General features: G+C 41.9%; 1 protein-coding gene across 2 annotated transcripts in view; it reads left to right on the top strand.

The window, feature by feature from the left end:
* The first annotated feature begins 1181 nt into the window (after positions 1-1181).
* LOC134459282 (growth hormone receptor-like) overlaps positions 1182-27235 on the top strand; it is a 33370-nt gene continuing 7316 nt past the window's right edge. Inside the window, exons 1-8 of one of the 2 annotated variants that reach the window (XM_063211590.1) lie at positions 1182-1505; positions 14671-14763; positions 19787-19928; positions 21500-21672; positions 22154-22332; positions 24610-24763; positions 26817-26904; positions 27149-27218. In XM_063211590.1, the coding sequence (XP_063067660.1) occupies positions 14676-14763; positions 19787-19928; positions 21500-21672; positions 22154-22332; positions 24610-24763; positions 26817-26904; positions 27149-27218 (894 nt within the window). In that variant the 5' untranslated portion in view covers positions 1182-1505; positions 14671-14675. Of the gene's footprint in view, positions 1506-14412; positions 14539-14670; positions 14764-19786; positions 19929-21499; positions 21673-22153; positions 22333-24609; positions 24764-26816; positions 26905-27148; positions 27219-27235 lie in introns of those variants that run through there. The other variant, XM_063211591.1, reaches the window with a different exon arrangement.

The raw sequence follows: 27235 nt of genomic DNA, 5'->3' as shown, positions 1-27235 counted from the left end.
AGGCGATTCATGCAACGAGATCCACAGTTTGTAGTTGAACTCCTGGGAATATTATGCAAATTAGCTATGATGCGGTTCAGCTACAGCCAATGCGAATGTTGAAATGCTTGCATTCTGCTTTTAACGGACATACTCTTGTCGCTTCAATCGCTCGTATCGCTCTTGCTGCACAGCAGCGATTCTCTGTCGCTTGAATCTTGTCCCGGCTGGTGTATTCGCCCGGTGAGGGGGGCCTTGGCTGGAATATAGCAGTATATCAGGGACCTTACCATAGTAAAGTTTGGGAACCCTTGGTATAGCCCATATCTGACAATAGGTCTTATTTTGCAGATTTACATAATGCCAGAGAAATTTAACAAATGAATCGCAAAATAACAATAAGCCAATTACGAGGGCATGTATTTGTTGGTAATTACCCAGAAATCTAGTTTGTTTTTCCCTAATTTTGGCTTGTTACGTATGTAGTGGTTTGGTGTTAGTCTATGGAAAGAAAGCTGCCTCCGGGCACTGCTCCAACCTACATTGGACCAAGTGGCAAAGCTTCCGAGTACCTCGGTTTTCACAACTCTGAATTCCATGGCTCTGATGTTAACAATAATAACTGTAATGTGAACAGGTTTGGCCCCACCCGCAGCCCTCAGCTGTCCTCTATCTAATCTGGCCATTCTAGACTAATGTCATTTTCATGTTTTCGTCTGGCTCGCCAGGCAAACAGACGTCTAATTATTGCAGCTTAAGGCAGGAAGGTAAAGTAAACATCGCAGCAGTCACCTACATTGTTTTACAAAAGGCTCCCATTTCAGACACTCCAAAACCTCACCATTGTCGTCCATATGTGCACTATAGAGATTCCAAAATTTGCATACCAGCACAAAATCTTGCATGCACTTCAAAATCGTAAAACTCATGATCTAATTCTGTTTATAGGGACTTTGGGCACTCTGAAAGTTCATTGTTGTGTCAGCCTACTGTTTGAAACTTCTATTTCAAGGGGAGATGACTGCCTGTTGCTAACACATCGCCATCCATATAGACAGGCTACCGTTTTATAGCGTATAGACCCGACTAATGTCTGGCAATAGCGTGAATGTTATGCTGGCGCGCGTGCCTGCATCCACACGCTCCTATGGACTGACGGCCTTCACATTACAAACGCGCTCACAAACCACAGACTGACCTTGTGACGTATAGTCAGATGGCACAGAGCAAATCGCCTTTAAGCCAAAGACTTGCAGGCTCGCACTCGCAACAGAGGCAAATTCTCAGAAGCCGGAGAAACCCTTGAACATGATTATGCGCACTGAGGCGCACTGAGGCATTCCGCCTTCTGGATATTCTTCATTTAATCACGAAGGGACGCGGGATTGTATTATTTATGAATTACGTTGATCTTCTGCTGGATCGTTTTATGACAGTACAATTACAAGAATACACATCAAGGCCATCTAAGGGAGGCCGTTTTTGTAAAGTTTAACGGTGATATCGAGGATTCCTTGACTCGGGAGGTAAGAACTCGTTTCGAGACGTCAATGCATAATGTGAAGCCTTTCGAGTCACATCCATGTAATGCAACGTTTGTTTACATCGATTTGCTGGCAATGAAATGCACATCTTGTCAGTTTGTAGGTAATGTGGTTTCTGCTATAAATTAGAACGGACAACAATCGACGACCGACGCTGATAGGTCCACAAGTAGCCAATGGAGCAGAAATCAACACCATGGACGTATTGTTGGCTAAATATAGCGGCTGTAAGAGGGTGCAAGTGCTTGAGATAATATGATTTATGTAAACGACTATAGGAACGATGCTTTTCCTTCAGCTTTTCGGTCGAATATAGGCTAGCCTACTCGGCGTCAAACTCGATCCCCCACAATCCCCAGTAAATCCAGCGAGCAATCCCGGATTTGTGCCCGCAACCAATTAATCCCCCATAGACTGTCCGGCAAACACTCTTTTACTAGCAAAAAGTCCACCTTCATTGTTTACATTGATAATGCACCCTAGCTATTCATGATATAGCCTGGATGTTTGTTTGTTTGTTTGCTTGTTTGTGTAAATTTCTACTAGTGCTAATTACATCCACCACTGTTCAAGTCTTTTTTGTTGAGTCTTTGTAACATCTTTGAAAAAATAACATATAGGCCTAGGCTATAGACCTAGGCTTGTTTTTTTCCTATACAGTGGAACATCAAAATGTAGCTTATGTCTTATAGTGAAATATCCAAACTATTTAAAACGCAAGCCTATAAATTACGCCAATGGGTATGACATGCGCGAATAGGCACGGCTGTTGCCTTTTTTGACAGCTCCTTTCATAACGCTGCATGAGGAAGAACATTGTCTGCCCTTCAGAAGAGGAGCAGCCTATAGGCTACTGGCTGCTATGCTGTAAGGTGCACTGTGTAATAGGCCTACACGTGTGCAATATCCAGTAGCTTTTTTCCAGTATTCAACCCATTTACACATGGGACACAATTCTTCACAAACACTCCCCACCACCATCAACATTTTCACCATCAATAGGCCTATTCATTATGACTGGGGAAATTGCACTTTTCATAGGCCTACATGAAAAGGTGAATTTCGAGAAGTAGACATTTTTCGCTGCAAAATGTACCGTATTTCAGTCATATTAGTAAATATTTGTTTATTATTAAATATTCATGAAAATATCACATTTGGCAATAGGCAGCACAGTTTCAATGAGCAGCAGCATATAGTTGCAATACCTATTCTGGCCACCATCCTACACAGTGCACCTTTAAAGAGTGAATGTATAGGCCTATGGTGCATAGTGTAGAATTCAGCTGAACCTGGAGGTGGTTTATGGTGCTGACAGTCTGATTGCTACAGCTGATGTTCCATCAGAATGCTTGTGACAGCTGGCCCAGGACAAAGTCATCTGAAAGGGGCCCCAACCAGCCCAATAGATATAGAGGACCCAATTCTGGGCCCCCTCCTGTCTCCCTGGCCCCTGGACAACTGTCCCCTTTGTGCCCCCTGCCGGCACCCATGTTTGTTTGCATACTCAAGGTCTCGTCTCACCCCTCAACAGAATTCTGTTGAGTGATGATCGAGAATGATTGTTGCTATTTAGGTTCACTTACTGTCTGAGTTTCACAATGGGAGTGCTCTTGTGCAAGGGACCTGAAGGACTATGTGGGGTATGGTTCAGTATGTATGACTGCTATTCCAAAGAACTGGGCATTTTGGTGTTGCAGTCAGAGTGTTTATTTTTAAGCAATCAGATTATTGAGGCTGCGTGGAGTGACTGCTCTTCGCTTTTCTATAAATGCATTATTATGCTTCATTGGGAACTACTGTGACAGAGAGCAGAAAGCATGAACTATTTCCACAACATATCCACAGGGACGCATTATGATTCCATGGGCCCCTGGGCCAGACAACAAGAAAGGCCCCCTCCATGGGTGTTTTCAGTTTTCAGGTCAGATCTTCGAGGCCATATGTTGCTGGGGTTTCTGTGGTTTGTACCCTGAGAAAATGTGAAAGTACAGTTGGTAAAAGTGGGATTTTAACGCAGTATGAGAAAAGAAATATAGAGGCTTTGCCTTCAGGGCCCCTTTGACTCTTGGGCCCATAGGCCCATCCTCGTATATCTATTCCCATGGCAGTGAACTGCATATGGATGCAGGATGAGATATCCATAAGGGTGGTAGCTCCCTTGTCATACGGTATGGTTTTGATATTTCTGGTGGCTTTACTGTTGACGTTTGTTACATTTGAAGTGTGGAGAGCAGTGTAGATCTTTTTCATCAGTTTTTCACCCCAGGGCTAGACCCTACCCATACCAGACCCAACGGCAACAGCATCCCTCATTGACCGGCATTCAAAGTTGGCCTGCCAGTTCTTTTTTGTCAAAAAGATTGAGCAGTTATGGGCAAGCGGTTAGGCATCAGATTTGTAGGCCAAAGATTGCCGGTTCGACCCCTGACCTGCCAGGTTGGTGGGAGGGGGAGTAATTAATTAACCAGTGCAATGCCCCATCCTCCTACATGACTGAGGTATACCCTGAGCACTGCACCACCGCACTGCTCCCTTTTGGGCGCCATTGGGGGCTGCCCCTTGCACGGATGAGGCATAAATGCAATATGGTTGTGTGCAGTGTGCACTTGTGTGCTATGGAGTGCTGTGTCACAATGGCAATGGGAGTTTGAGTTTCCCAGTTGGGCTTTCACTTCAGATTCATTAACTAACACTGACAAATGGGTCAAATCTGCATATAAAAAACATTTTCAGGTGGAATATCAAGCGGAAGATATTTAAAAGACACACCCTTGTCTATTAGAATAAGTTAACTGGTATGAAAAAACTGTGGACACCTCTTTGGAAAATCATATCGGTTTATCTTTTTGAGCTTTTGAGGCAGCAACTTCATTGTCACATACACTACACCATACAGAGTGAGGAACATTTCAGTTGTGATATAATTGTAACAGGTCCAACAGAAACAATGTTATGTGGATTTAAACAAAAATAGGCATGCACATAAAGTTGGGCACCCCAAAGAAAGTATTCCACTACTATGAAGTAGAGCTTGCCTTTGTTGATATAGTGGCCTGTGGATGCTTGTTATATTCGCAGACAAGTCTCAACAGTCTGATACTTTGAATGTGTGCAATGTTTAACACCTCCAATCCATTCAGGTTACTTGTCTGTGTTGTGTAGACAGCCTGCTTCATATCAATTCACTTTTTTTCCAGTGTAAACCCTTTAGCGAAGAACCTATTTTCTTACCTTATTCTCACCAAAATGGTAATGGCTGTTGGATTTTTCACCATTCTACCTTTGCTTTAAAACCATCCACCGTATATGTTGGCTGAAAATCCTGCGTGTTCTTTTTGAAGAAAAGACGGAGAGCATGGTGTCCATTTCCAATATCCAATGCATATATTTTCCAAATACGAAAGTGCCATAAAGCATTTTACAGAGAGCTCTGAGTTTGATCCTCTTGCCTAACCAACAAGCCGTCTATCCCTTTGTATGACTAGAGCTGAAGTACATTTCCATACAACATGTTTTTTTAGTAGTACGGTAACCCAGTTATACAAACACAGTTTTCATATCTAATCAATTGTGTCTGTGTGTGCAATCAGCCAGTTCTTCCGTCTTGTCTCAAAGAACACATGACCTCTTGCTTCTGTCTCCATCATACGTTATCTATTAGATATTTGTTGAACTCACAAATCCACATACGTATATAATGACAAACAACATGGACAAACGCACATCAAAAGCCACAAGCATCCCCAGTTTATTCTATTTCACTCATAAGGCCTCTTCCCATAGACCTGGTTCTATGGGTTTTGCAATCCACTGAGGTGTGCCTTCACTTTTTTTTTTTTGTTACCCCGCCTTTACCCCACCCATCTTCGGTTCTAACAGGGTCGATTTTAGAATCGCCCCAGACGTAGTTCTGAGCGGGCGAGTCTAGTTCCAGCTGTGACATGTTGCCTTCTCTGTCATTTAACTATTTACCGTCATGTGTAGGCTACACATCTATCCCACGCACTTTAAAAATCACCTTGGCTTTTCTACCGTCTGTTTTTAGCCTACAGTAGTGGAATAGACCATTGAAAATTGGTAAAGCAATTAAAGCTCCAGTCCTTGGCCAAGGAATGAGTTGTCAAGGAGTTGTTTTGACCCATTTTTTTTTTAAAGCCAAATAATATGCCTAGCTATTATTTCCATGAAGCCATCGGAAGATCCAAGCCTCCTTGTGAGAAGCCGTTTAGATGGGAGAAATATAAACACTCACCGTGCAAAAAAGTGTTCATAATGCACACTAATCAGCTCGCAAGCATTAAATTAATTCTGTTTCATTGGACATCAGTTTTCATATGTGGGGTCTCCATAATATGGACATCTTGGTTGCTTCTCCGTCGTGACTGAAAGAAGTAGTGTTAAACCGTGTGGGTTTAACACTATCCATTTATCTATCTATAGCCTAGACTACAGGTTGCTTCCTTCGCGAGCCTCGTCCTTAAAATCTGCTTTTAATAACTATGATAACGGAACATGACAATTGTGAGGGATCAGAAGTAGCCTAGGCCTAGTTTAGACAGGGATAGCTCGCTCCCTTAGGGCCTATAGATGGACGCACGCTGCCACAAAAAAACCCACAGTGCAACCAATGTTAATTGCGAATGCACCTGGACATGCAGGCAAGAGGAGCGTTACTTTCATTAGATTTCACAGGGCCTTAGATGACGAGTGTGCACGCTGAGAAATTATGCTAAACATCCACCCGAAAGTAGCCTACTTTTTTGACGACGAAACTTCTGTTCATTTTATTGCTTCCTGGTTGGCGAATACACTTCGGCTTGACAGAGGGAAGGCCACAGGTATTGCGGCTAAAATCTACAGTCCAACCTCAATATCAAATTGCCAACAATTCACAAGACGACTTGCCAAGTGAATAATGAGTAACTCTTATCGTAAATATTAGGACTCTTTTTTGCTCCTGCTATTCACCATGGCATGAAAGCCATGAACACGGTGTTGTCGCGGCTACTCGCAGCGGCTGCTCATACCTACGGCCCAGTTCTAGACCCTGTTGTATGTGAATGCGTTCCAGACAGCACCGTCAACCCCCTGCCAACTTTCATGAATATTTATGAAGCCTAGCTGTGTTAGAACAGAATGTGGAACTCTAATGTAAAAGAGACTATACATACTGATATACAGTAGGCCTACAACTTAGAGCGCTTTACTATCCTGTCTCCATGTCATTTTGTGCAGTACATCAAGTGTCATGACGTAATCTCACATTCATACACTCACACATATGCAAAAGATCTGATTCCAAACTCCCCAGAACAACTTGATAAATGATAGAAGAAAATGCATGCGTCCCTCATGAAACTTGGTTAAACATTATTATAGCTATTGATATTTTTGTTGTTATTATTATAAAAGGGTCCTTTTTACATTACATTACATAGCATTTAGCAGACACCTTTGGCCAAAGCGACTTACAAACATACAAGGATGAAATTTAAGCAAGAACAGGGTAAGGCACAGTGTACGGTTGCAACACTGATAGCATTGTCCTACACAGAGTAAAGAAGACGACGTAGCAAAGAATAAGATGCATTAACATTGGCAAAAAGTAAACAAAGACATCAAGGTGCAGTGTGCAGTTGCAACACTGGCAGCATTGTCCAACACAAGGTAAAATATGCAACTTTAAATAATAGGTAACAAGGCATTTTGGGTAATAATAAACAAGACATCTATTACTGCTGATGATTAAACTTTCTTGTCGTGCTAGTTTGCAACTCATATTTTACATGACCTATAGTCTTAAGACTATTACTTAAGACTTTCTACATTGTCATAACAATGTTGTTATGATGTAGTTGACTCACTCAGCAAAGAGTGACTAGGCTCGTTGAAAGGCCCATCTGCAGTAAGAGGCTACGATCTCAAGATGGGTATCGTCATTTCAAAACATTGTACTTGTGCTTTTGCATGCGTTGACTCTTGAACATTCTTTTGAAAATAGTGAGGCCTTCAACTTAGATAAGGTTTAAAGCCAGATAACCTATGCAGGAACCATAACAGAATTAGATTAAACTTTATTGTCTGTTACGCATGAAACACATTTTGCCATGCCACCCAGTTATGGTCAAATAACTCTAGCTGAGTCTAAACTGACTAGAGCACAATATGATTTCCCAAAATGTATTTCGCATGCCCAAATTTGCTTTTTGTTAATACTTACATGCAACTTATCTCTGATGAACACACAAGAAAACCTTTAATTCATCACTCATTCAATGAGCATTTTCCTTGTGAGAAGTATACGCTGCAGGAACTGGGTTGTTGCACTATCAGTAGGTGGTTCTTGTTTGTTCTTTGGATATGTGCTGTAGCTCACCCGTTGCCATTCTAACCGTCCTTCAACCATGTCTTTTCAACATTTTTTCAACTATATCTCCTTTCACAAGAACTATTCATATTTCTTTTCTTGCTTTCCATTCGGTGTTCCATGCTTTCCATTCCTATGGCTGTAGAAAAACATTGTCCAAAACTTCCAGATAACTTGTGCAATTTTCTCCTGATTCATAATAATGATTTCTGTTTGAAGCCAAAGCCCCCCATGTTGCCACTCTGTAGAACTTGAAAGAAGCATAGTCTGCTATTGGCTATGATAAATAACATTGTTATGATCGAGCTTACCTGTCTTTTTTTACTGAAGCCCTTACAATGTCTTTAAAATGAGTTTGTGCTGTAGCTAGATAGCTATAATTCCACAGCCATTTCGAAATGTCCAAACTATTTGAAGTGTCCAAACTATTGCAAACTCTCCTTTTAACATGTGTCCCAGCCGAGACTCAAACTGGGGCTCTGACCGCTACACAAAAGAGCCAGGCTCGTTGGCGTGATAGTCAGAACCCACCCATAACCGTTGTGATGGCCACTATCGATTCTGATTGGCTGATAGCTGTGGTCAATTGAGCGTAAACCTACACCTACCACCTGAAGATTCTATACGCGTCTAAATTAGACCCAGCGCATCTATGTTGGTAATGAGAATATGTTGCAGTTGGGGTAGGGAGTCTGCAAGAAGAGCACATCTTTGCACCATCTGTGGTTTGGGGTATCAGTGTGATTGCAAAGACATTTTGATGAGCTTTTGTAGCTAAGTGTGTGTCTGGCATCGCGACGAACGCATGCACGCACGCCTAGTGACGTTGCCGGGGTAACCACAATCACTTCCTCAACTTATCACAATCAAATTAATTGTTATTAAAGCGTTTTCAAAGAAATTTGATCAGCGTAGCAGTGTTAGATAAGCAATATGCCACTTGAGTCAGTGGGTTATGCTCTATTGATAACGAGCAAGGGGACGTTTACGGCACGCTGCACCCACTCCTCTTGGCCGTTATCAATCGAGCATAACCCACGGCCTCTTGTGGCTTATTGCTTAAATTTTCAGGGGACTTAGTGACGGTGGGGTCTGTCTTTCAATATAGGCCTAAAGTGCAGAGGGAAATCCTGGTTTGTGTTCATAGTACGACCCTTGGAGGACTTTATCAAATTTGTAGTGGCCCCCCAAACGAAAAGAGTTCCCTTCCCCTGCCTTTAACACTAGCGGTGAATCAAACACAGTTGTTGCTGCATTGCAAGACTAAAGGTCTCGGCACGCTTACTGCGAGTCGCAAATTACGCACGTCACCGCGAGCAACCGACTGCACATGCTTGCTTTAAAAGCAGTTGACCAAATCGCAAAATACTGGCGGTATCCTCCAGGGGACAGAGAGCACGCAGCATTGAGATGCGGAAATTGGGAACACAGACGGCAAGGAAAACAACAAAACAAAAAGAAGGTCTCCCTGGGCAAGGAAACAGTACTGCTACTGCTCCTATATTTGCACACTCCTTTTTCAAAGTGTAATAAGGAAGCATGATCGCAAATGTTTGTAATTTCTCTTAAAAGTTGCTGGCATTGTCATCTTCACCAGAAGCGCACGCGTGGAACTGTGCAATCCTTCTTACGATCGCCCCTAGCGAGTTTGAAGATATCGCACCTGACGCACGCATATGGCTGCCGTGTCCAACACGCGCGAATTTGACATTAAATACGCATGTTAACGCGTTCATGAACGAATCGTGCACGCGCTCGCGTATCCTACAGCAAGCATGCCGACACCCTTATTATTATATAGGCATATGTGTCATTATGCAAAGCAAAACACAGTCAAAGGTCATGGTCATATCAGCTGGCCTGGAAATAGCACCTCTTGTCTACCGTCACTGTTTTATGGAAGGTCTCGAGATATGACTGAACTGCAGTGACACTTGCTGATATCTGGGAAGAGATAAAAACTTAAAACTAGAAATGCACTCAGAGTGAAAACTTCCTCCAAGGAACCTGTTTGATAGAACACGTGATTACTATGTTAGACCCTTTTTTTAAAAATTCTTAGTTAGAAACTGGAATGTCAAAATTCTCCCTGTTCCGCATTTCAATTAGCGGTCACGAGGGGCGTCTAGATTTCTGGGCTAGCAATGGTGAAGAATCTTTTTTTTTTAATCCTGGTTCCAAATCGTGATCAGGATCACCACCAAAATGTTATCACTTATTCCTTTGGTCATTTCCAACAACTTCAAAAAGTTTCATCCAAATCCGTTCATAACTTTTTGAGTTATCCTGCTGACAAACATACAGACAGACAGACAGACAGAAAGACAGACAAACTAAACCTAAAACATAACCTCCTTGGCGGAGGTAATCAGACTGCAAATGAGAAAAAACATTAATTTGTCGTTCATTTACCAATGGCTCTAGTATATCCATCATCAATCATTATTCAAGACATTATTCAGAGAGTTAGCATTTCACAGACTCTTTTATCCAAAGCAACAAGAGTACATACAAGCAAGTACAGAGTGTGGGGATAGCACAGAGTACAGCAGTATACAAGTAATGTAGAACAGACAAAGTGCAGTAATATATAAATTGTGGTGGACCCAATATACAGTACCACTCAGCTTCTGGTAGTTACCTTCTGTGTGCTCTTGCTACTGCCTTGTTCCAAAGAAGCTAGTGAATTCCACATATACCTTCCTATTTGTACAATATATTCAAATGAATAATGTTTTCCAGACATCAGGCGACTGAGAATGTATCTAGGATGTTTTCAATATACAGTATATACAGTATACTACATTAGTATACATCAGTTATTTCAAAATAACAAGGCAGTAATTGTGAAGTGGCATTGCATGCTGTTGCTGAGAGCTGTACCATGTGACCATTTGTGTTTGTCTTGTTTTAATTGGACTGTAAGGGCTGACGACTAATTTACAAAAGGTCACATAGAGTATAGAAACAGGTTGTCCTTAGAATACATTCCACTTTTTAATGAGAATGATCAGGCTGTAATCTGTGTTGTATTGGTTTGGAATGAGATTTTCCTTTGGCCTGTTTTTCACATTTGGTTGCTGGTCAATGCTTTTACGTAACCCAAAGCTCATGTGTGCGCATGGTGCACAAGATTGACTGCAAAAGCAGCAACAGCAGCAGCAGCCTCTAATGAACTTAGCTTAGCATACTCTAGATCACATTTACCGTGAATACATTTAAGCGTTTCCTTCCTAGCACATTCTTTATTAGTTCCAATGAAGGTGTGATAAAAAAATGGTAGTAATTGAATAAATTTGTTGTCAATTGTGCCTTGGCCCTTGCAAGAACTGTTTATTCTGATTGATGTTCCACAGGGTTAAGACAGTGGGTTTTGCCGTGCGTTGCTTTGACCTCAATGCTATTGTTGTGGTCAGTGTGCAGGCTTAGTGTCTAGGTTCAGTCAACCGTGCAACACAGCTGGTATTGATTTGATGAGTTTTAATCGATTAAATAAACCCTAGCCCCTGAGTGCAGGCTTTCAGCTGTGCCGTAAACTCTAAGAAGCAGCCTGTGCTGGTCATTATTAATCCTGGAATAAACAAATAAGATCATTTAGGGTTTTGAACAAGTCAGGCATGCTTTTTCAGTTTGTTTCCCCCACTTTGGAAATGTGATATGTGCTGGTAAAACAATTAATTAATTGGCTGAATTGAGTTGCAAGTAAGGATGGATCTTTGCGTGGGCCTACCGGGCCCAGGCCCAGGGGCCCAAGGGTCAAGTTAATAATTCCTTTTTTGATAATTCCTTTTTCATTTTGTGTTAAAATCACAGTTTTAACAACTCTATTTACAAAATGTCTTTGGCGGACATAATCCCCAACCCCCAACAACATAGGCTCTCTAACATCTGGCCTGAAACACTGCATATTTGATACACAAGCATCACCCATGGAGGGGGACCCTTTCTTGATGTCTGACCCAGGGGCCCATGATGTCATAATCTGTCCCTGGTTGTACTGTGTTTTTGATACTAAATAACAGCCTCCTGGTGAAGAGGAAGGACAGCAATCCAATTAGTAGCCTAAATCTGTGGCAAAACATGGTACGCATTTACCACAAAACTTTTACAACAGTTGGACAGTTATGTTCTGTCCTATGATATTTCTACTAGTGGAGCTAGATTTGTGTGCGCTGTATTTTGGTCGATCATGGGTTTGCTGCTTTTTGGAGGGTCCGCACTGCTCTGTTGACCTTGTTAAAATTGAAGCATATGGGTCAGTGACGTTTTCGCAGTAGCACATGCCAGGGCGGCACAACGACAGCTAATGCCACTATAGTATGGATTTTTGTTTCAACCACTTACGAACCATTACTAATTAATTTATAGACATTAAATGTTGTTACTCCACCTAACGTCTCAGCCCCAAAAAAGTCTGTCACCTATATAGCAGTTGTCTTTTAATGATTCAATGTGGTACTTTTTATTTCTGGCTGCAGGTATACGGTTTGAATTCATGGTTTCAGTTTGCAAATGCACTCAGCAGATGTTGTGCTTATGATAAAGAATATTTATTTATCTGAAAAGATGAACGGGGATACTATGATACTTTGTCTTGAATGCTGATGTTTTGTGTTGACGTGATAACTTACGTATGTATCGCTGAACCGATTTGCACCCAATCTTTTGTGTGAGCACTCTATACTGGAAATGATTCCATTTTGGAGGCCTCAAAATTTTACGGACAAGGATGGGGCCGCGCGTCTTGGTCGTGACAGTTATCTTGGATATGGAGGAGGTATAGAATGTGTTAGTAATCTATGGGAGGAGGGCATTGAGGTCGATTTGGATAAGGTGGTTGACAAACAAATTAGGCTACTGTTGGCTGCGGTTGCGCCCACACAGTCGCCTCTTTCTTTTTCTTTAATTGCACATTACAATAATTAATGTTTGAGCTCCGCCCTGGTGGGGTGCGAATGTTGTGAACAATAACAGACAATTAGGCTAGACGTTTGTAACATCAAGCATAGCGTATGGGTAGAGGACCTCGACATAACCCCGTCACAAACTCGTGCTCCGTCCCTGCGCATCGCAATGCATCGTTGAATCGGATCGGGTCGGATCGAATCGAATCGTTACCCTCCGGATCGTAATTGGATTGAATCGTGAGATCATTGACGATCCACACCACTACCTCAAATTATCAAAATGGTCTATGTACTAACATGAGGTTTTGGGGGTTTCAAGTACCTCTGACAGTTTGGCCCAACTAGAATAGTATTTAGGACACGTTAAAAATTTCATGCCAGAACATTGAAATCACAATACCTTTTTTTGCCTTTATTGACTGGACAGTGTGAGTTGGTGACAGGAAGCGAGTGGTAGAGAGAGAGACGGGGGAGGATTGGGAAATGACCTCGGGTCGGAATCGAACCCGGGTCCCCTGCACAGCAGTGCAGTGCCCCACCGTTTGAGTCACGGCAAGGCCAAATCACAATCTCTTTATGCGAGTCCTGCTGTTTTATGCAACCACCTTTTAAGTGCTCTTGGAGCTTTTATGCCTTTTTTGAAAGCGACAATGAAGGGATGACAGGAAAGGGTTGAGAGAGACAGATGGGGGAGGAACATTGGATAACGACCTCGGGCCGGAATCGAACCTGAGTCCCCGGTGTAACAGAACGGTGCCTTAGCCGTTTGAGTCACAGCCAAGGCCCACAGTTCCGCAATTTGGTCAAATCAATGTACCCCTTACCAGCCAAACAGGGAGTCGTTCTATTTGACTGGGTCAACAATTTGCACACAACTACACGAACAAGCCCTGCCTCCCATTCCCGTGTTGCTCCACGTGTGTTATCCCAAAAAGATACACAGAGGAAGTGCATGCCTCTCTCTCTCTCTGTCCCTTCCAGTGATCATGAGACCGTCTCAAAATTAAGTTTAAAAATCACATTTTCTGCTAACAATGACCTTTCTGTAGCTCTGTCTCCAGGCCTTGCTGTGCGAGTCAGTAGGAGAGTTGCCAGATGTAGTCTATGATTTCCAGGCCAACAAACGAAAACGAAATCCCTCTCAATTTGAACTAATTCCTATTGGTCTATGGTTCATACAGAAAAACCTGATCAAGACATATTTTACCAGCAAATATTTCAGCAACAATTGGGGTAAGGTATTTGATTAGAGCTACAGCAAATATTTGACATCTCATTATGATTGCACAAATGCTCAGCGGGATTTTTAACACTAGGTTTGATGTGACCTGTAGAATGTCCGAGTGAAATTCTAGAACTACTTGGGGAAAATCCATACTTTTCAAAGCCCAATTGTGCAGGAAACCAGCCTTCTCTGGCAACCCTGGACTCCAAGAGGGGCGCGTGTAATGTGTTTGTGAGCAACATGCACCAGAGAGATCCTGTGACCAGATCTCATGACCCAAAAAGGATTATGTTCATCTATGTAGCTCTTCTTGTACTAACATAACCAAAGCATTCACTTCTTCACGCCGCTATTATTCTCAATAGTTGCATGAGTCGTACAACACATAATTTGTCTTGAAATCAGGGCTCAAATGAACACTAGCCAACCGGCCAATAGCTGGTGAAAATTCAGTTTGTCTGGGAGGGAAAATAACAACCTTGCTCACTTTGATAGTAATTGAATGTTTGGCTGGTAAGATTTAACATCTACTAGCCAAATTGGCTTGCAGTGAAAAAAGTTAATTTATAGTCCTGCTTGTAATGTTATTTTTGTAATCGACAATTAAGAGTAATTTGACTGTGTATATGTTCTTTGTGTGTCCAGGTTTTATGCTGTGTGCAATGCAGTGCTTTGTGGTCTTCACACTCGCTAGTGTTGCTGTCAGCATTGCCGCCCACGAGGCCCACAGCAGAGGAGGTGAGTCTTATCACAATGGTGATTCATTTCTATGTAGAGTAGAGTGTTTTTATTAACCTCTTAGCGCAGAGCCTATGTTATAACCTTACAGTCAACAAAATTGTAATGGCTATGTCTTACTCTGTTACTTAAGGCTCTCGGTAATGTCATAGCAATGTTGTTATGATGTATAGTTGAGTATTTTCAGCAAATAGGGAATAGGCCTGCTGGCGACCCCATCTGCAGTAAGAGGCTACTAAAGAAGGAATTGTGTCTGTCAGCTTACATAAATGCACAAATACAAAACATACACAAAGACCAAACACACATTATTGCACATTGTAGTAAAGTACACATTTGAGTACAATCAGCCTTCCATCAGTTCACATACACGTGCACTCACACACACGCACACGCACACACACACACACACACACACACACACACACACACACACACACACACACACACACACACACACACACACACACACACACACACACACACACACACACACACACTATTAATGAAATGAAAATGAAGAGTTGCGTAGCCACCAATAGTGCAAAAGGCCAAGCAACGTCCACTACCAAGGTCCAGAGGAGAAGCCAAAAGGGAAGAAAGAAAGGAAGGGAGAAAAAGGGAAGGAAAGAAAGAAAAAAGAGTAACACACCAATTTTGCGTTTCCCATAGCTTTTAACTTGTTAGCCACTATTGTATCTGATATTAGGTGTAAGTAATAGATAGATTGATCATTGATAATTTGATTAAAATTAATGACTAAAAAAAAAAATCAAGTCAATTGAAGCTTGCATTTCAAGTCACATGTACTGCAAATCATTCAAAAAAGATTTTCTATGCCACTGGAAACCCTCAGCCAGTACTATCAACATTCAAAGCAAATAACACACACAACATATTATTTGAGTAATTGTTCACAAATTGAGTTATTTTGCACACCCACAAACAAACTCGCACAAAAGAAAGCATCATTGGCGGTCAAACAAAGAATAGAACTGAATGAGTGATTAGTGCTCTCCCCCATCCTGACCTGAGACTGACAAGGCCGGATTAACGCACAGGCTAAATATGGCTGCGTCTTAGGGGCCAAAGAGTGAGTTAAAGTCCGCACATCCAAACGTCTGACCTGGGAACAGGACAAGCAAATGACCAGCTAAAAAAGAGGGAAAAGTTTTTTTTATTTTTGGTAGCTGGTCAATGCTTTTACGTAACCAAAAGCCCATGTGTGCGCATGATGCACAAGATTGACTGCAAAAGCAGCAACAGCTGCACAAACACACACACAAATAAAAAAAACAAGTGGGAGCATAAAAATCCTGGTTGAAGCAGAGTTTTTTGCATCTTAGGGGCCCCCACCTGCCAGCGAGCCCCTGATTGGTTGGTTAGCAAGTCTGGGGTGCATTTCTCGAAAGCGTAGTTGTTAACTATGTTAGCTACTTTGTTGGTTGCAATCCAATTCCCCATTGGCGCCGTTACTAACTGCTAATAACTATGCTTTCGAAAAATGCACCCCTGCTTTGCACTCGCAATGGCTCAGGTAGAGGGGAATGTATAGCGTAGCCTGCCTTTTGGCAGTGTAGACGTTTCAACATGATATTATTCAATTTGATATCGATTGACAGCAATATTGATATCGCAATATAAATTCCATACAGCATATCACACAGCCCTACCCCCATGCACTGCCTGTCCTACGTAGTCAGCATGCCTCTTGCACTGGTTGAGTGATGATTACTGCCTTCATGTTGTGTGGCATAGCTGCACAGGGGAATGGTATGCCTTCACGTCTCAATTCGCCCACAATGTGATAAAAGAATTGCCAAAAGTTGCAAGTTGCAAGAAGAGTGTAGATTTGTGGTATTACACTACCAGCAAGGGCACGGAGGGTCATACATGTAACATGGAGGGTCCAGATTAGGCATTAGTACAAGAGTCCAGTGGGTGAAAAATGCAGAAAGTGCAGGAGTGGCATAATTTCTGCAAATTCAGCATGTTGATCGTGGTACTTACGTATGTCTACAAATTTATATTTAGACAAATGTTTTACCATTTAGTCCTATGAGTCAGAAGTCTGCACCTTTCTGCCTAAGTAGTTCAAACTCTGTCATAGAGGGGGAAACTAAAACAGGCAGAGGCTTCCTAAGCATGCAGTTATGCATCTCACAGAAGTGACTGATTCACCCCCAGCCTTACCAGCAACAGTGACAAGTCAACCTACCTTGCTGCACCCAGCAACACATCACACAATAATAGTTAACGACAGAACTGATTTCATTTTAAAAATGTGGTAAAAAAAAAAAAAAAAACATTTCTGTTCATACATCAGAAGTAGTGTACACAGTTATATAAATCATAGTGTATTATTCAGAACAATCCCAAAGTATCTCTTTGCTGTAGAGAAAAACACTTAAAAAAACATATTCTGATTTGAACTATACATTTTAGTGGCAAAAGCCATCTCCAAATGGCTTGGCCTGCGGGCCAAATCCGGCCTGGGCATGGCAAACATTTGGCCCACCATGATGTTGGAACTAATGAAAATGTGAATGCCATCGGTGGCCATACGGTCAGGTGATTTGTTTGGCCCTCAGCCTCATTTGCACTACATAATGTGGCCCTTGAGGAAAGTTCATTTGGAGACCACTGAGATAATGGCATTTGCATTGATTGTCTCTAGATGCTGCACTGACAACCAGAAAGCCTTGGCATTGATTCAAGATTGAAGGAAGCCGGGCTTACACTGTGCGACATTTTGCCCGATTTTGTCACAATTTGTCACTCGCACGACTTTTTGGGAGTCGGTCCGATTCCTTGCTCAAGCGCAGGTCAATCATGAGTCTCGCATTGTGTAGTGTACATGGGTTTGCAACAAGCGATTTCACCTCACGATAGTGCAATCGTAGGGTTTCAAGAAAAAAACAACTGTTTGACATCCTGATCGTCCCTCGTGAGTAAAGCGCACAGTTAAAGCAATGCTACAACCCAATTTGACACTACACATGCACAAATTGACAGGGCGGCGCGATTTGCTCTTGAGCTCGTCCTCATCTCAACCTCAGGTGTGCATGTTCCCTCCTCTGCAGACCTGGGAAACATGCCTGTCGTGTCGCATAGTGGGAGCATTCTGCTCGCATCCGACTGTCGGCTCGTATAGTGTGAGATCATGTGAACTTTTAAATCGTGAAATTCCCTAGTGCAGTCTGAGAAGGAGCTTAATACCCACGATTGAAAATATCGCACAGTGTATGCCCGCCTTAGAGGTACACTGTGCAAGATTTTTAGTTGTTTATTTCCAGAATTCATGATACCCATTCACTAATGTTACCTTTTTCATGAATACCTACCACCACCATCAAATTCTAAGTATTCATTATGACTGGAAAAATTGCACTTTTCACACATGAAAAGGGGGATCTTCTCCATGGTCCGCCATTTTGAATTTCCAGAAATAGCCATTTTTAGCTGCAAAAATGACTGTACTTGGGCCATACCAGAAAATATTAGTTTATTACTTAGTAAACTTTCATGAAAAGATCCAATTTGGCAATAGGCAACACAGTTTCAATGAGCAGCATAGTTGCAGTACCTTTTTTGACCATTTCCTGCACAGTGTACCTTTACGTTTATTGCCATAGTTTTTTAAAAAGGAGAAAAATGGGAGAGGACTGCCTTGGGTTTCAATCAAGTGTTGTGCAGGTCCCCTTGAAGGGAAAAGGGCATGAGAAATGTCAAAGTCAAGGAGGGTCCCGAGGCAACACTGCTATTGAATTTTTATTTTTTCCACACGCACCGACGCGTTTCGACTCGTCTTTTTCAAGGTGTGAAAAAAATCATTAGCAGTGTTGCCTTGGGACCCTCCTTGACTTTGAATTTATTGCCATGTCAACACAATTGATGGGAATTCGTTTTGGTCTTTGTGAGCAAGCGGTTGCTTCTCACGTGCAGGATGACTCGAGACGGTGGGATTTCAGGGTTGAAGTATGGCTCCAAACAGTTGAAGTACATTTCGAAATGTGTTTTTATTTTCTCAAAAATAAACGTGCTCGTGGGCACCGACAAACAAAACATATTACACTGACGGCTGACTAAAATAAATGACAAAAAGTCAGGACGACTACAAGAAAGGAAACAGTCCGTTCAATATACTTCAGAAACTCACACACTGCTGTTTCTGGCACACCGTTTAGGCTACAGAACCCGGCTATCTTCAGCTGCTTCCAAAACACGCACTGCTTTTCTGGCTACAGCAGTTACGTTTACCCAAAGAAGACAACTCACATCAGTTGCTTCTAGTATCCCCCCAAGCACCATCTAGCTGGGGTTTTTAAACACCCTTCACTTACAGGGCTAACCAATCATTCAATAATTGAACAATGAGTCCCAACCATTTTCCCGAACTAAGACATAAACAACAAACGCCAGTTTAAACAAACAAAAAGTTACATTTCACGCAAACAAAATCACACACATGAAATCCCCAACACATATCTCCCAGCACAATATTGCAACACACATTTTAAACTTTATGATAATTAAATCAGTCCAATGGTCTCGCAATACTTTTCCCCTGCCCACAGTCAACATGAATGGAACATTCCTCCAGGCGGTGCAAGCTCTCGCTTGAAGGTGATTGCGATGTGGGTTTCAGAAGAAGTCAGTTTTCACTTCGCGATTCCAGAGCAAATCAGCTGATACTGCGCTGCTCGCTTGCTGGTCAATAAACGTTGAATTGAACCATGCGTGTTGTGTGCGTGTGGGCGTTTGTGTACCAAAGTCTGTCCATGCCTCGCGATGCACAGACCGTTCCAGCACCAAATATTAAAGTGTAGTACATCAAGTCTATAAAATCAGTGAAGTGGTGAGAAGGGGGAGCTCCTTCTCACAGGCTTCTACAGTATATCTCCTACCTGTTGGGATATTAAAAAGATGATGTGCTGGATGGGAGGGATCCGCTATTGGTATTAATATTGATATTGATATTGATATTGATACTGATATTGATACTGATGTTGATTGTCTCCAGATGCGATGCAGACAACCAGAAAACCTCAGATCTACTACTGCCGCTCATCTAACATGGAGACGTTTACATGCTGGTGGCACCCACTTGAAGATGCTTCTTATGGCAGTGAGAAGATCAACTACACTTTCACATACACTATTGGGTAAGTACAGTTAGCTATACAGGCCTTGATATAACATGTCAAAAAACATTCATTAACAAAGGTTTTTCTTCTAGTAAGCATGCATGGCGTTGCTGGATTTAGGATCATTTTAATTTCCATGCCTAGTTCAAATATATCTCATAAACCTTTAAAGGAGAAATCCGGTGTAAAATGGCTTACATGATGTTAAAACATGATGCTGAGGGCTAAGTTTGGGCGCTTACCTTAACTCCATTCGTGCCTTGCATTGAGAAATCCAGCGCTAGCCAGCCGATGCTAACATTGGGCTTTTGCTGTGGTTCACCAGGGCATGAAGTAGCCATCGTCATAAATCTCTACTTTCCACCCATTTGTGACACTCAAAGTTGGTAGTCCACCATTTGTTTAGAAACAACACCAACTGAAACCGCTGATAATATAGCCAAGTCCAGAGATAGTTTAGCAAAAGAGACATATCCAGTGTATCAATCCATGCCTCCAGTTCACCTAGAGGCTGCTGTCAAGAGAGCGCCGTAAGAATGGCTTTGTGGACTGGTGGACTACCAAAATTCTCGTTTTACATGTCAACAACCCCGCAACTCTACAGAATGAAGTTTTGGGCAACTTTGAGCGTCGTAAATGGGTGGAAAGTAGAGATTTATAACGATGGCTACTTCATGCCCTGGTGAACCACAGCAAAAGCCCAATGTTAGCATCGGCTAACTAGTGCTGGATTTCTCAATGCAAGGCACGAATGGAGTTAACGTAAGCGCCCAAACTTAGCCCTTGGCATCATGTTTTAACACCATTTAAGCCATTTTACACCGGATTTCTCCTTTAATTTCACAATACTGTAGGTGTTCTGAATAGATAAGTAATTCTATCAGCATTCGTAATGCATGCATATAAATATCAGTATTGGGAAAAGATATTTTAAATGGTTGGCATCAATGCAATAATAATTTAGAACAACCATAGTTTATTAATGAACAAAAAAGCTCGATTTGTGGAAGTGCATGTCTGAAAGTTCTTAATAAGTCCTTAGATTAGAATTAAAATGAAGTATCAAACGGTACCACCCCATTAGTGTTTTCTGGTTTGATCTACCTCAGATCAACCATATCGCTGTAGGAGTACGCAGAGATGGGACCAAGTCACAAATTTGAAAGTCACAATTAAGTCTCAAGTCCTTCCAATCAAGTCCCAGTCAAGTCACAAGTTGAGGCACATTTGTCCAAGTCCAATTTGTCCCCAAGCCAAGTCAAGTCCAAATCTCATTTTCCCAAGTCCCTAACAAGTCGCCATGTATTCTATGCACAATATAAGTAGTTGTCAAGTAATTCACAACTACTTTTGGTCAGAAATTCATTACCTCTCCACACTGCTATGCATGCCCTCCTTTACCCCCAGGCCTATTGGTACTGGTTACAAATGCAGAAAATGCAATATATGTACATGTAGACTTCACGTCATTGAAGTCATTGAAGTCATTTGTGACTCATGTCCAAGTTTCAAGTCTCAAGTCCACATCTCTGGTAGTTTGTATTGAGACCTTATCGCTGTTATCACTTGTTGCTTTCACTTTTTTTCAGCAATGAGCACGTGCCTAGGGAATGTCCAGATTACGTGACAGGTGGAGCCCAAAGCTGTTTTTTTGACATGGCTCACACACGTGTCTGGGAGGTCTACTGCATGAATGTCACCGCCAGAACCAGCAGAGGCGTCTTCACCTCAGCAGAACACTGCATTGACGTGGCAGACATAGGTATGCAGCTACCTGTAGGCTAACATCCTGACACTTCAACACATGACAAATGTATATACACTCATAAACTCCATTTAACACCAGGACTGCAAATTATATTTTTGAAGGAACAATGGGCAAAAACGGTACTCGGTACAGTGTATTTGGATGCAGTGCAGGGTTGTACATGAGATTACAAAATTCTGAATTGAATTGAGAATGACCCCAAAATTCTTGAATTCCAATGTGAATTTGAATTCAAGGTCCAAACAGGAAGTGGAATTGCAATTCAAATTCGTTTCAAGGCAAGGCAGCTTAGCAAATGCTTTGGGTAATTTAGTCTACTGTATATGGTACAGGTGCGCTACATGGTTCGCCACAGCACTCCTGGAAATCTTTGATATGTAAAATAGCATTTTTAATAGATCTGAATGTCCTGGCTTTAATTGTCCTATTTCGCTGTGCTAACGCTTTTTTCAATGTTTTTCTACCTTGCTATCAGTGGAAATAGACCCACCATTCAACCTGACATACATGTTGATGAACAGCAGTGAAGGAGAATCTAGCCGCACAGCGCTGGTCTCGTGGTCTTACCCCATCCCGTCACTGGTGCACATTGGCTGGATCACCCTGATCTACGAGCTGCGCTTTTGGTCAATAGCAGATCCAGACAACTGGAAGGTAGGATCAAACATACTGAATGGGTGTCATTGTGTGATATTGAGCCATTTCCCAATTTAACATGGTCATTCCCACCACCAACCAACAGCATACCAAGTTGACATCAATGGCCATTTTCAAATGAGAAATGTATTTGCCACTTTGCAAAAATAATGGGTTGACCAACATGCAAAATACTGCCGATGTCATCCAGGGGGCAGAGAGAGCAGAGTTGCGTTTCGGAAATGTTTGTAATTTCGGACAAGCTCAATGGCACGCTCTTAAAAGTTTCCGCCATCGTCGTTTTAATCAGAACGCATGGAACTGTGCAGCCTTTGTTACGATTGCCCCCAGCGAGTTTGAAGATATCACATCTAACGAACGTGTATGGATGCAGTATCTACAGTGAGTCCAATAAGTATTTGATCCCTTGCTGATTTTGTTGGTTTGCCTAACAACAAAGACATGATTAGTCAATAAATGTTATGATAATATGTATTCTAATATGGAGAGACAGAATATCAAAAAGAAATTCCAGAAATTAACTTAAAAGAATATATATTAATTTATTTCCATTTCATCAAGCAAAATAAGTATTTGATCCCCTGCCAATGGATTACAGTTCCGTGCCCACAGACCAGATGGGCCCTTCCGATCAACTTGTCATCTGAATTAAAGACACCTGTACATACTAACATGCATATAAGACACATTGAATCAGCAGAATCAGTCCATAGTATGAGTGAATCAGTCACACTCCAACCTCACCAGCATGGGAAAGACCAAAGAGCAGTCAAATGATATCAGGGACAAGATTTTTGATCCGAACAAGATTAAATGGGCTGCAATGCCACAAGAAAGAGACTGGGTATTAATGATCCAGCTGTTGATGCATTTCTTCCAAAATGTGAGGAATACAAAATGACTATCCATCATGCTGTCTGGGGTTCTATACAAGATTTGACCTTTTGTAGGGATTTGATAATCATGAGAACAGAAAGAAAGCATCCTAGACCTGTACGGGATGAACTAGGCAATGATATCAAAGCTACTGGGACCAAAATCACTGAGAAAACTACTGGTAGCACTTAATGCCACAGAGGTTTAAAATCCTGTAGTGCACACATGGTACCTCTACTTCAGAAGGAACCTGTGCAGTCCCACCTGAGGTTTGCCAACGAACATCAGACTGGTTTAGAATATGATAAGGAGGTGCTGTAGTCAGATGAAACCAAAATCAAGCTGTTTGGCTTTAAAACACAGTACTGCTGTCTATGATCCCAAGAACACCCTCCTCACCATCATGCATGAAAGTGGTATCATTATGGTTTGAGGGTGTTTGTCTGGCCAAGGCACAGGACAACTTCACATCGTCGACGAATGGATGGAGGGAGACATGTAATGTGCAATCCTGAGTGCAAACGTCCTTCCCTCCACCACTACACTGAAGGGTGGGCCATTTTTGGATCTCCCAACATGACAATAATACACAACATACAGTCAAAGCAACGAAGAAGTGGCTCAATAAGAAGCATATTAAAGTCGTGAAGTGGCCTAGACAGTCTCCAAATATTAACCCTATAGTAATTCTATGGAGAGAACTGAACCTCCCATTTGCCAAGCTACAGCCACAAACTATTAATGTTTTAGAGATAATCTGCAAAGAAAAATGGGCAAAAATATTTTCTACTATATGCACAAACATTGTCATCAACTAAAAGAAGCATCTGACCTCAGTGCTAGACAACTAGGGCTTTGCCACAAAGCACTTTATCTTCTTTAGCTAGAGGGGTCAAATACTTATTTGCCTACATTAAATACAAATAAATTAAAATATATTATTTTAAGTAATTTTCTGGAATTTCTTTTTGATATTCTGTCTCTCCATGTTTGAATACATATTATCATAAATTTATAGACTGATCATGTCTTTATTAGTGGACAAACCGACAAAATCAGCAAGGGATCAAATACATATTGGACTCACTGTAACGTGCATGAAATTTACATGAAATACACATGTTAAGGCGTTCATGCACAAATCGTGCCTGCAGCAAGCATACCGAGGGCCTCATGCAGTGGTGGTTCTACCCATTTGGGGACGCCAGACAAAATACAAACAATGGGCCCTCTTGAGTTGTTGTTGTGGTTACTAACCATGGTGGGGCTGACTGTTGGCAGGCCGTACATTGGGCATTTTTGCGGGGGCCCTAGGCAATTGCCTAGTCTGCCCATAGGTAAAAACCGATTGTGGTCTCATGACTCCGCACTGTAATGTGAGTCTGTTGCCTCCTCCAGGACAAAGGCGATCTGCGGGAGCCCCAGCTGACCCTCCTGGACCTGCCAGCAGGCAACTATGAGGTGATGGTACGCTGCAAGTCAAAGAACAACAAGATCTGGAGCCAATGGAGCTCTGTGCTCAGTATCAATGTGCCATCTAGAAGAGCAGGAGGTATGGTTTTGATGAATTTCTTGTTGTCATGAAGTATAATTCTCACATGTTTTTTTTTTTTTGCCCCTCTGAGGGAGGAGGACCCGGTCTGTATATTTTAGCTTGTCTGCCTGCAACCTTTTCACATTGCATAGTGGAGAGATCAGACAAACTTTGGCTGGGCATAGCAACATGCAGCTGCTGTACGGCTGACTCTGGTATTGTTTCACAGTGTTTTCGAATATACAGTTGTTATTCGACCGCCGTTATTCAACTGCTGTTTCATATTCTCCTATGCATGGCACAATATATAAAACACTATAGGCCTATATAATATGACCTCTGACCGACATGTTTATATTTGTTTTGTAAGTGCAGATTTCTCCACAATGTGCTGATCCAAATGATACAACATGCAAAAGAAGATTTAGTGTGGCTATGGCAGAATGATACGCTGCGGTTTGCTGAACAGTGTGGCTTAATATCGGTTTATATTTGTTTCACTTTGTGCTCCAATGAACAGTTGATAGTGCTTTCCTGGAGCCTGCTGTTGGCAGATAGGAATGATCTTTTCACTCACATAATCAGGGCTGGATTAACGCACAGCCTAGATATGGCTGCAGCCTAGTGGCTACCACCTACCAGGGGACTGCTGATTGGCCACAAGTGAAAAATTGCAGAACTGTGATTAGATGCAATATTGATATATGAATCTGTAATGTTGAGTACAGTTTTAAATCCACAGCTGGAAGGCATGTTTTACTTTAATTATGACACAGTCTCTATTTTGTTATGAAATTTGCCTTCCATAGGGGCCCACAGCAGCCTGTAGCCTAGGGGCATCTTAATCCGGCCCTGCACATAATCCATTAAAGCAAACATTCCAACTTCCATGGAATTCATATTAGATTGCCTTGCCCCTGAAATGCCACCTGGAGTTTGTGTACATTATCAGAGTATTACATAGCCTCCTGGAAAGCCATTCTTATACAGGGGTCTGCAGTTTGGACCCAGGCCAATTTTTTTTTTTTCTGACAATGGCATCATCGCGGGTCATGGCTATTATATGCTACTTAGCGGGGGAAATGTATTCTATTTTGCAAGAGGGAGACAGGACACTTTTGTTTTCCATAAGATTACACGCACATGAAATTCCAATTACCCTTCTGACCTGTCAGTTTAGCAGACTAAACAGGCTGCAAGGAGGTTTTGCCTATTGCTTTGTCATGCTACCTCTCAGCTAGTCTTCAATAAATGTTACAAAAGCTGTGCGAATGTTGTATTTTCAGCTAATGAACGTGCTTGTTATCTGTTGTTATCTGTAATGGCTTCTGTTTTCATGTATCCCAGGCTTCTTATTCAGCCACAGAATTTGACATAAAACAGTAATTACACTTCAATGGAAAACCATCAGATTATTGACAGGTCCTAGTGATAGAGCTTCAGAGATATGGCCACCATCCAACATGGCAGCGGTGAGGACGATTTAAGTGTTGGCTTAGTCAGAGACTTTTTTCTGAGGGTTGAAAACTTCGGGGTCAGTCACCTAGGAGCTACCATGTCACGTTTAGGATTTTTAAATAGTTTGTTGGTGATTTAGAGTGTATGTTGCTTATTTAGAATGTCAGGGAAGAAATAGTGAATGTGCATACAAAATGAGAGGACAGGGAAAGAAGGTGGGTGAAGATGAGACTGGGAGAAGATAGAGAATGCAGGTCAATGCAGAAAGTAGAGAAGAAGACAGAGGGCAAGTGAAGAAGATGGGGTCAAGAAAGAAGATGGTGCTGCAGAGGTCAGGGAAGCTTAGGGGCTACCAAAGGGCCTTATCTGTGGTTGGATCTGGGGCTGGCTTCCACAAAAACAAAAAAATAAAGAAATAAATCTCACTCATGCCAAACTTCCAACTTTGAGAGCCCTGCTTATAATGTAGACGTTTAAGCTTAAGTTATGCTCAGTATGCACAGCCTACATCTGTTTGAGAATAGACAGTGACAGGTCAAGGCATTCACATTCAATTTATACTCAATTGCATTTTTTTTATAATTGTTTTCTTCTCCTGTGTGCTGCTCCACAGATCGCTTGCTTGCACTCATTTTAATCACAGGAGTTGGGGTGATGGCCGTTTTCATCATTGGCTTTGGAATAATTCCTCAAAGTAAAAGGTGAGAATTCAACATTTTTTTCTACCACATCACATGGCGTATTGCTGGCGGTCAAAGAATTTATCCTTTTTAGAACAGTCTTTAAGCTGTGATTTTCACTGCTTGATTATTAGTCTTACAATGATGTACTGTAATTTTTAATTAGAAAAGTGCTGTAGAGGTACAGATTTTTAGTTTTAAGAGACCAAATGCATGTACGGATGTGCATATTATATTTGTAACTCTGTAACTCTGTGTGTCGCAGGATTAAATCGCTTCTTCTGCCGCCCATACCCAAGCCACGCATACGAGGCCTCGACCCTTTACTTCTGAAGGTAAATACTGATTTGCA

The sequence above is a fragment of the Engraulis encrasicolus genome, chromosome 12 (assembly GCF_034702125.1).
Source record: "Engraulis encrasicolus isolate BLACKSEA-1 chromosome 12, IST_EnEncr_1.0, whole genome shotgun sequence".
Taxonomy (NCBI): Eukaryota; Metazoa; Chordata; class Actinopteri; order Clupeiformes; family Engraulidae; genus Engraulis; species Engraulis encrasicolus.
This window is presented reverse-complemented; position numbering and strand designations above follow the sequence as displayed.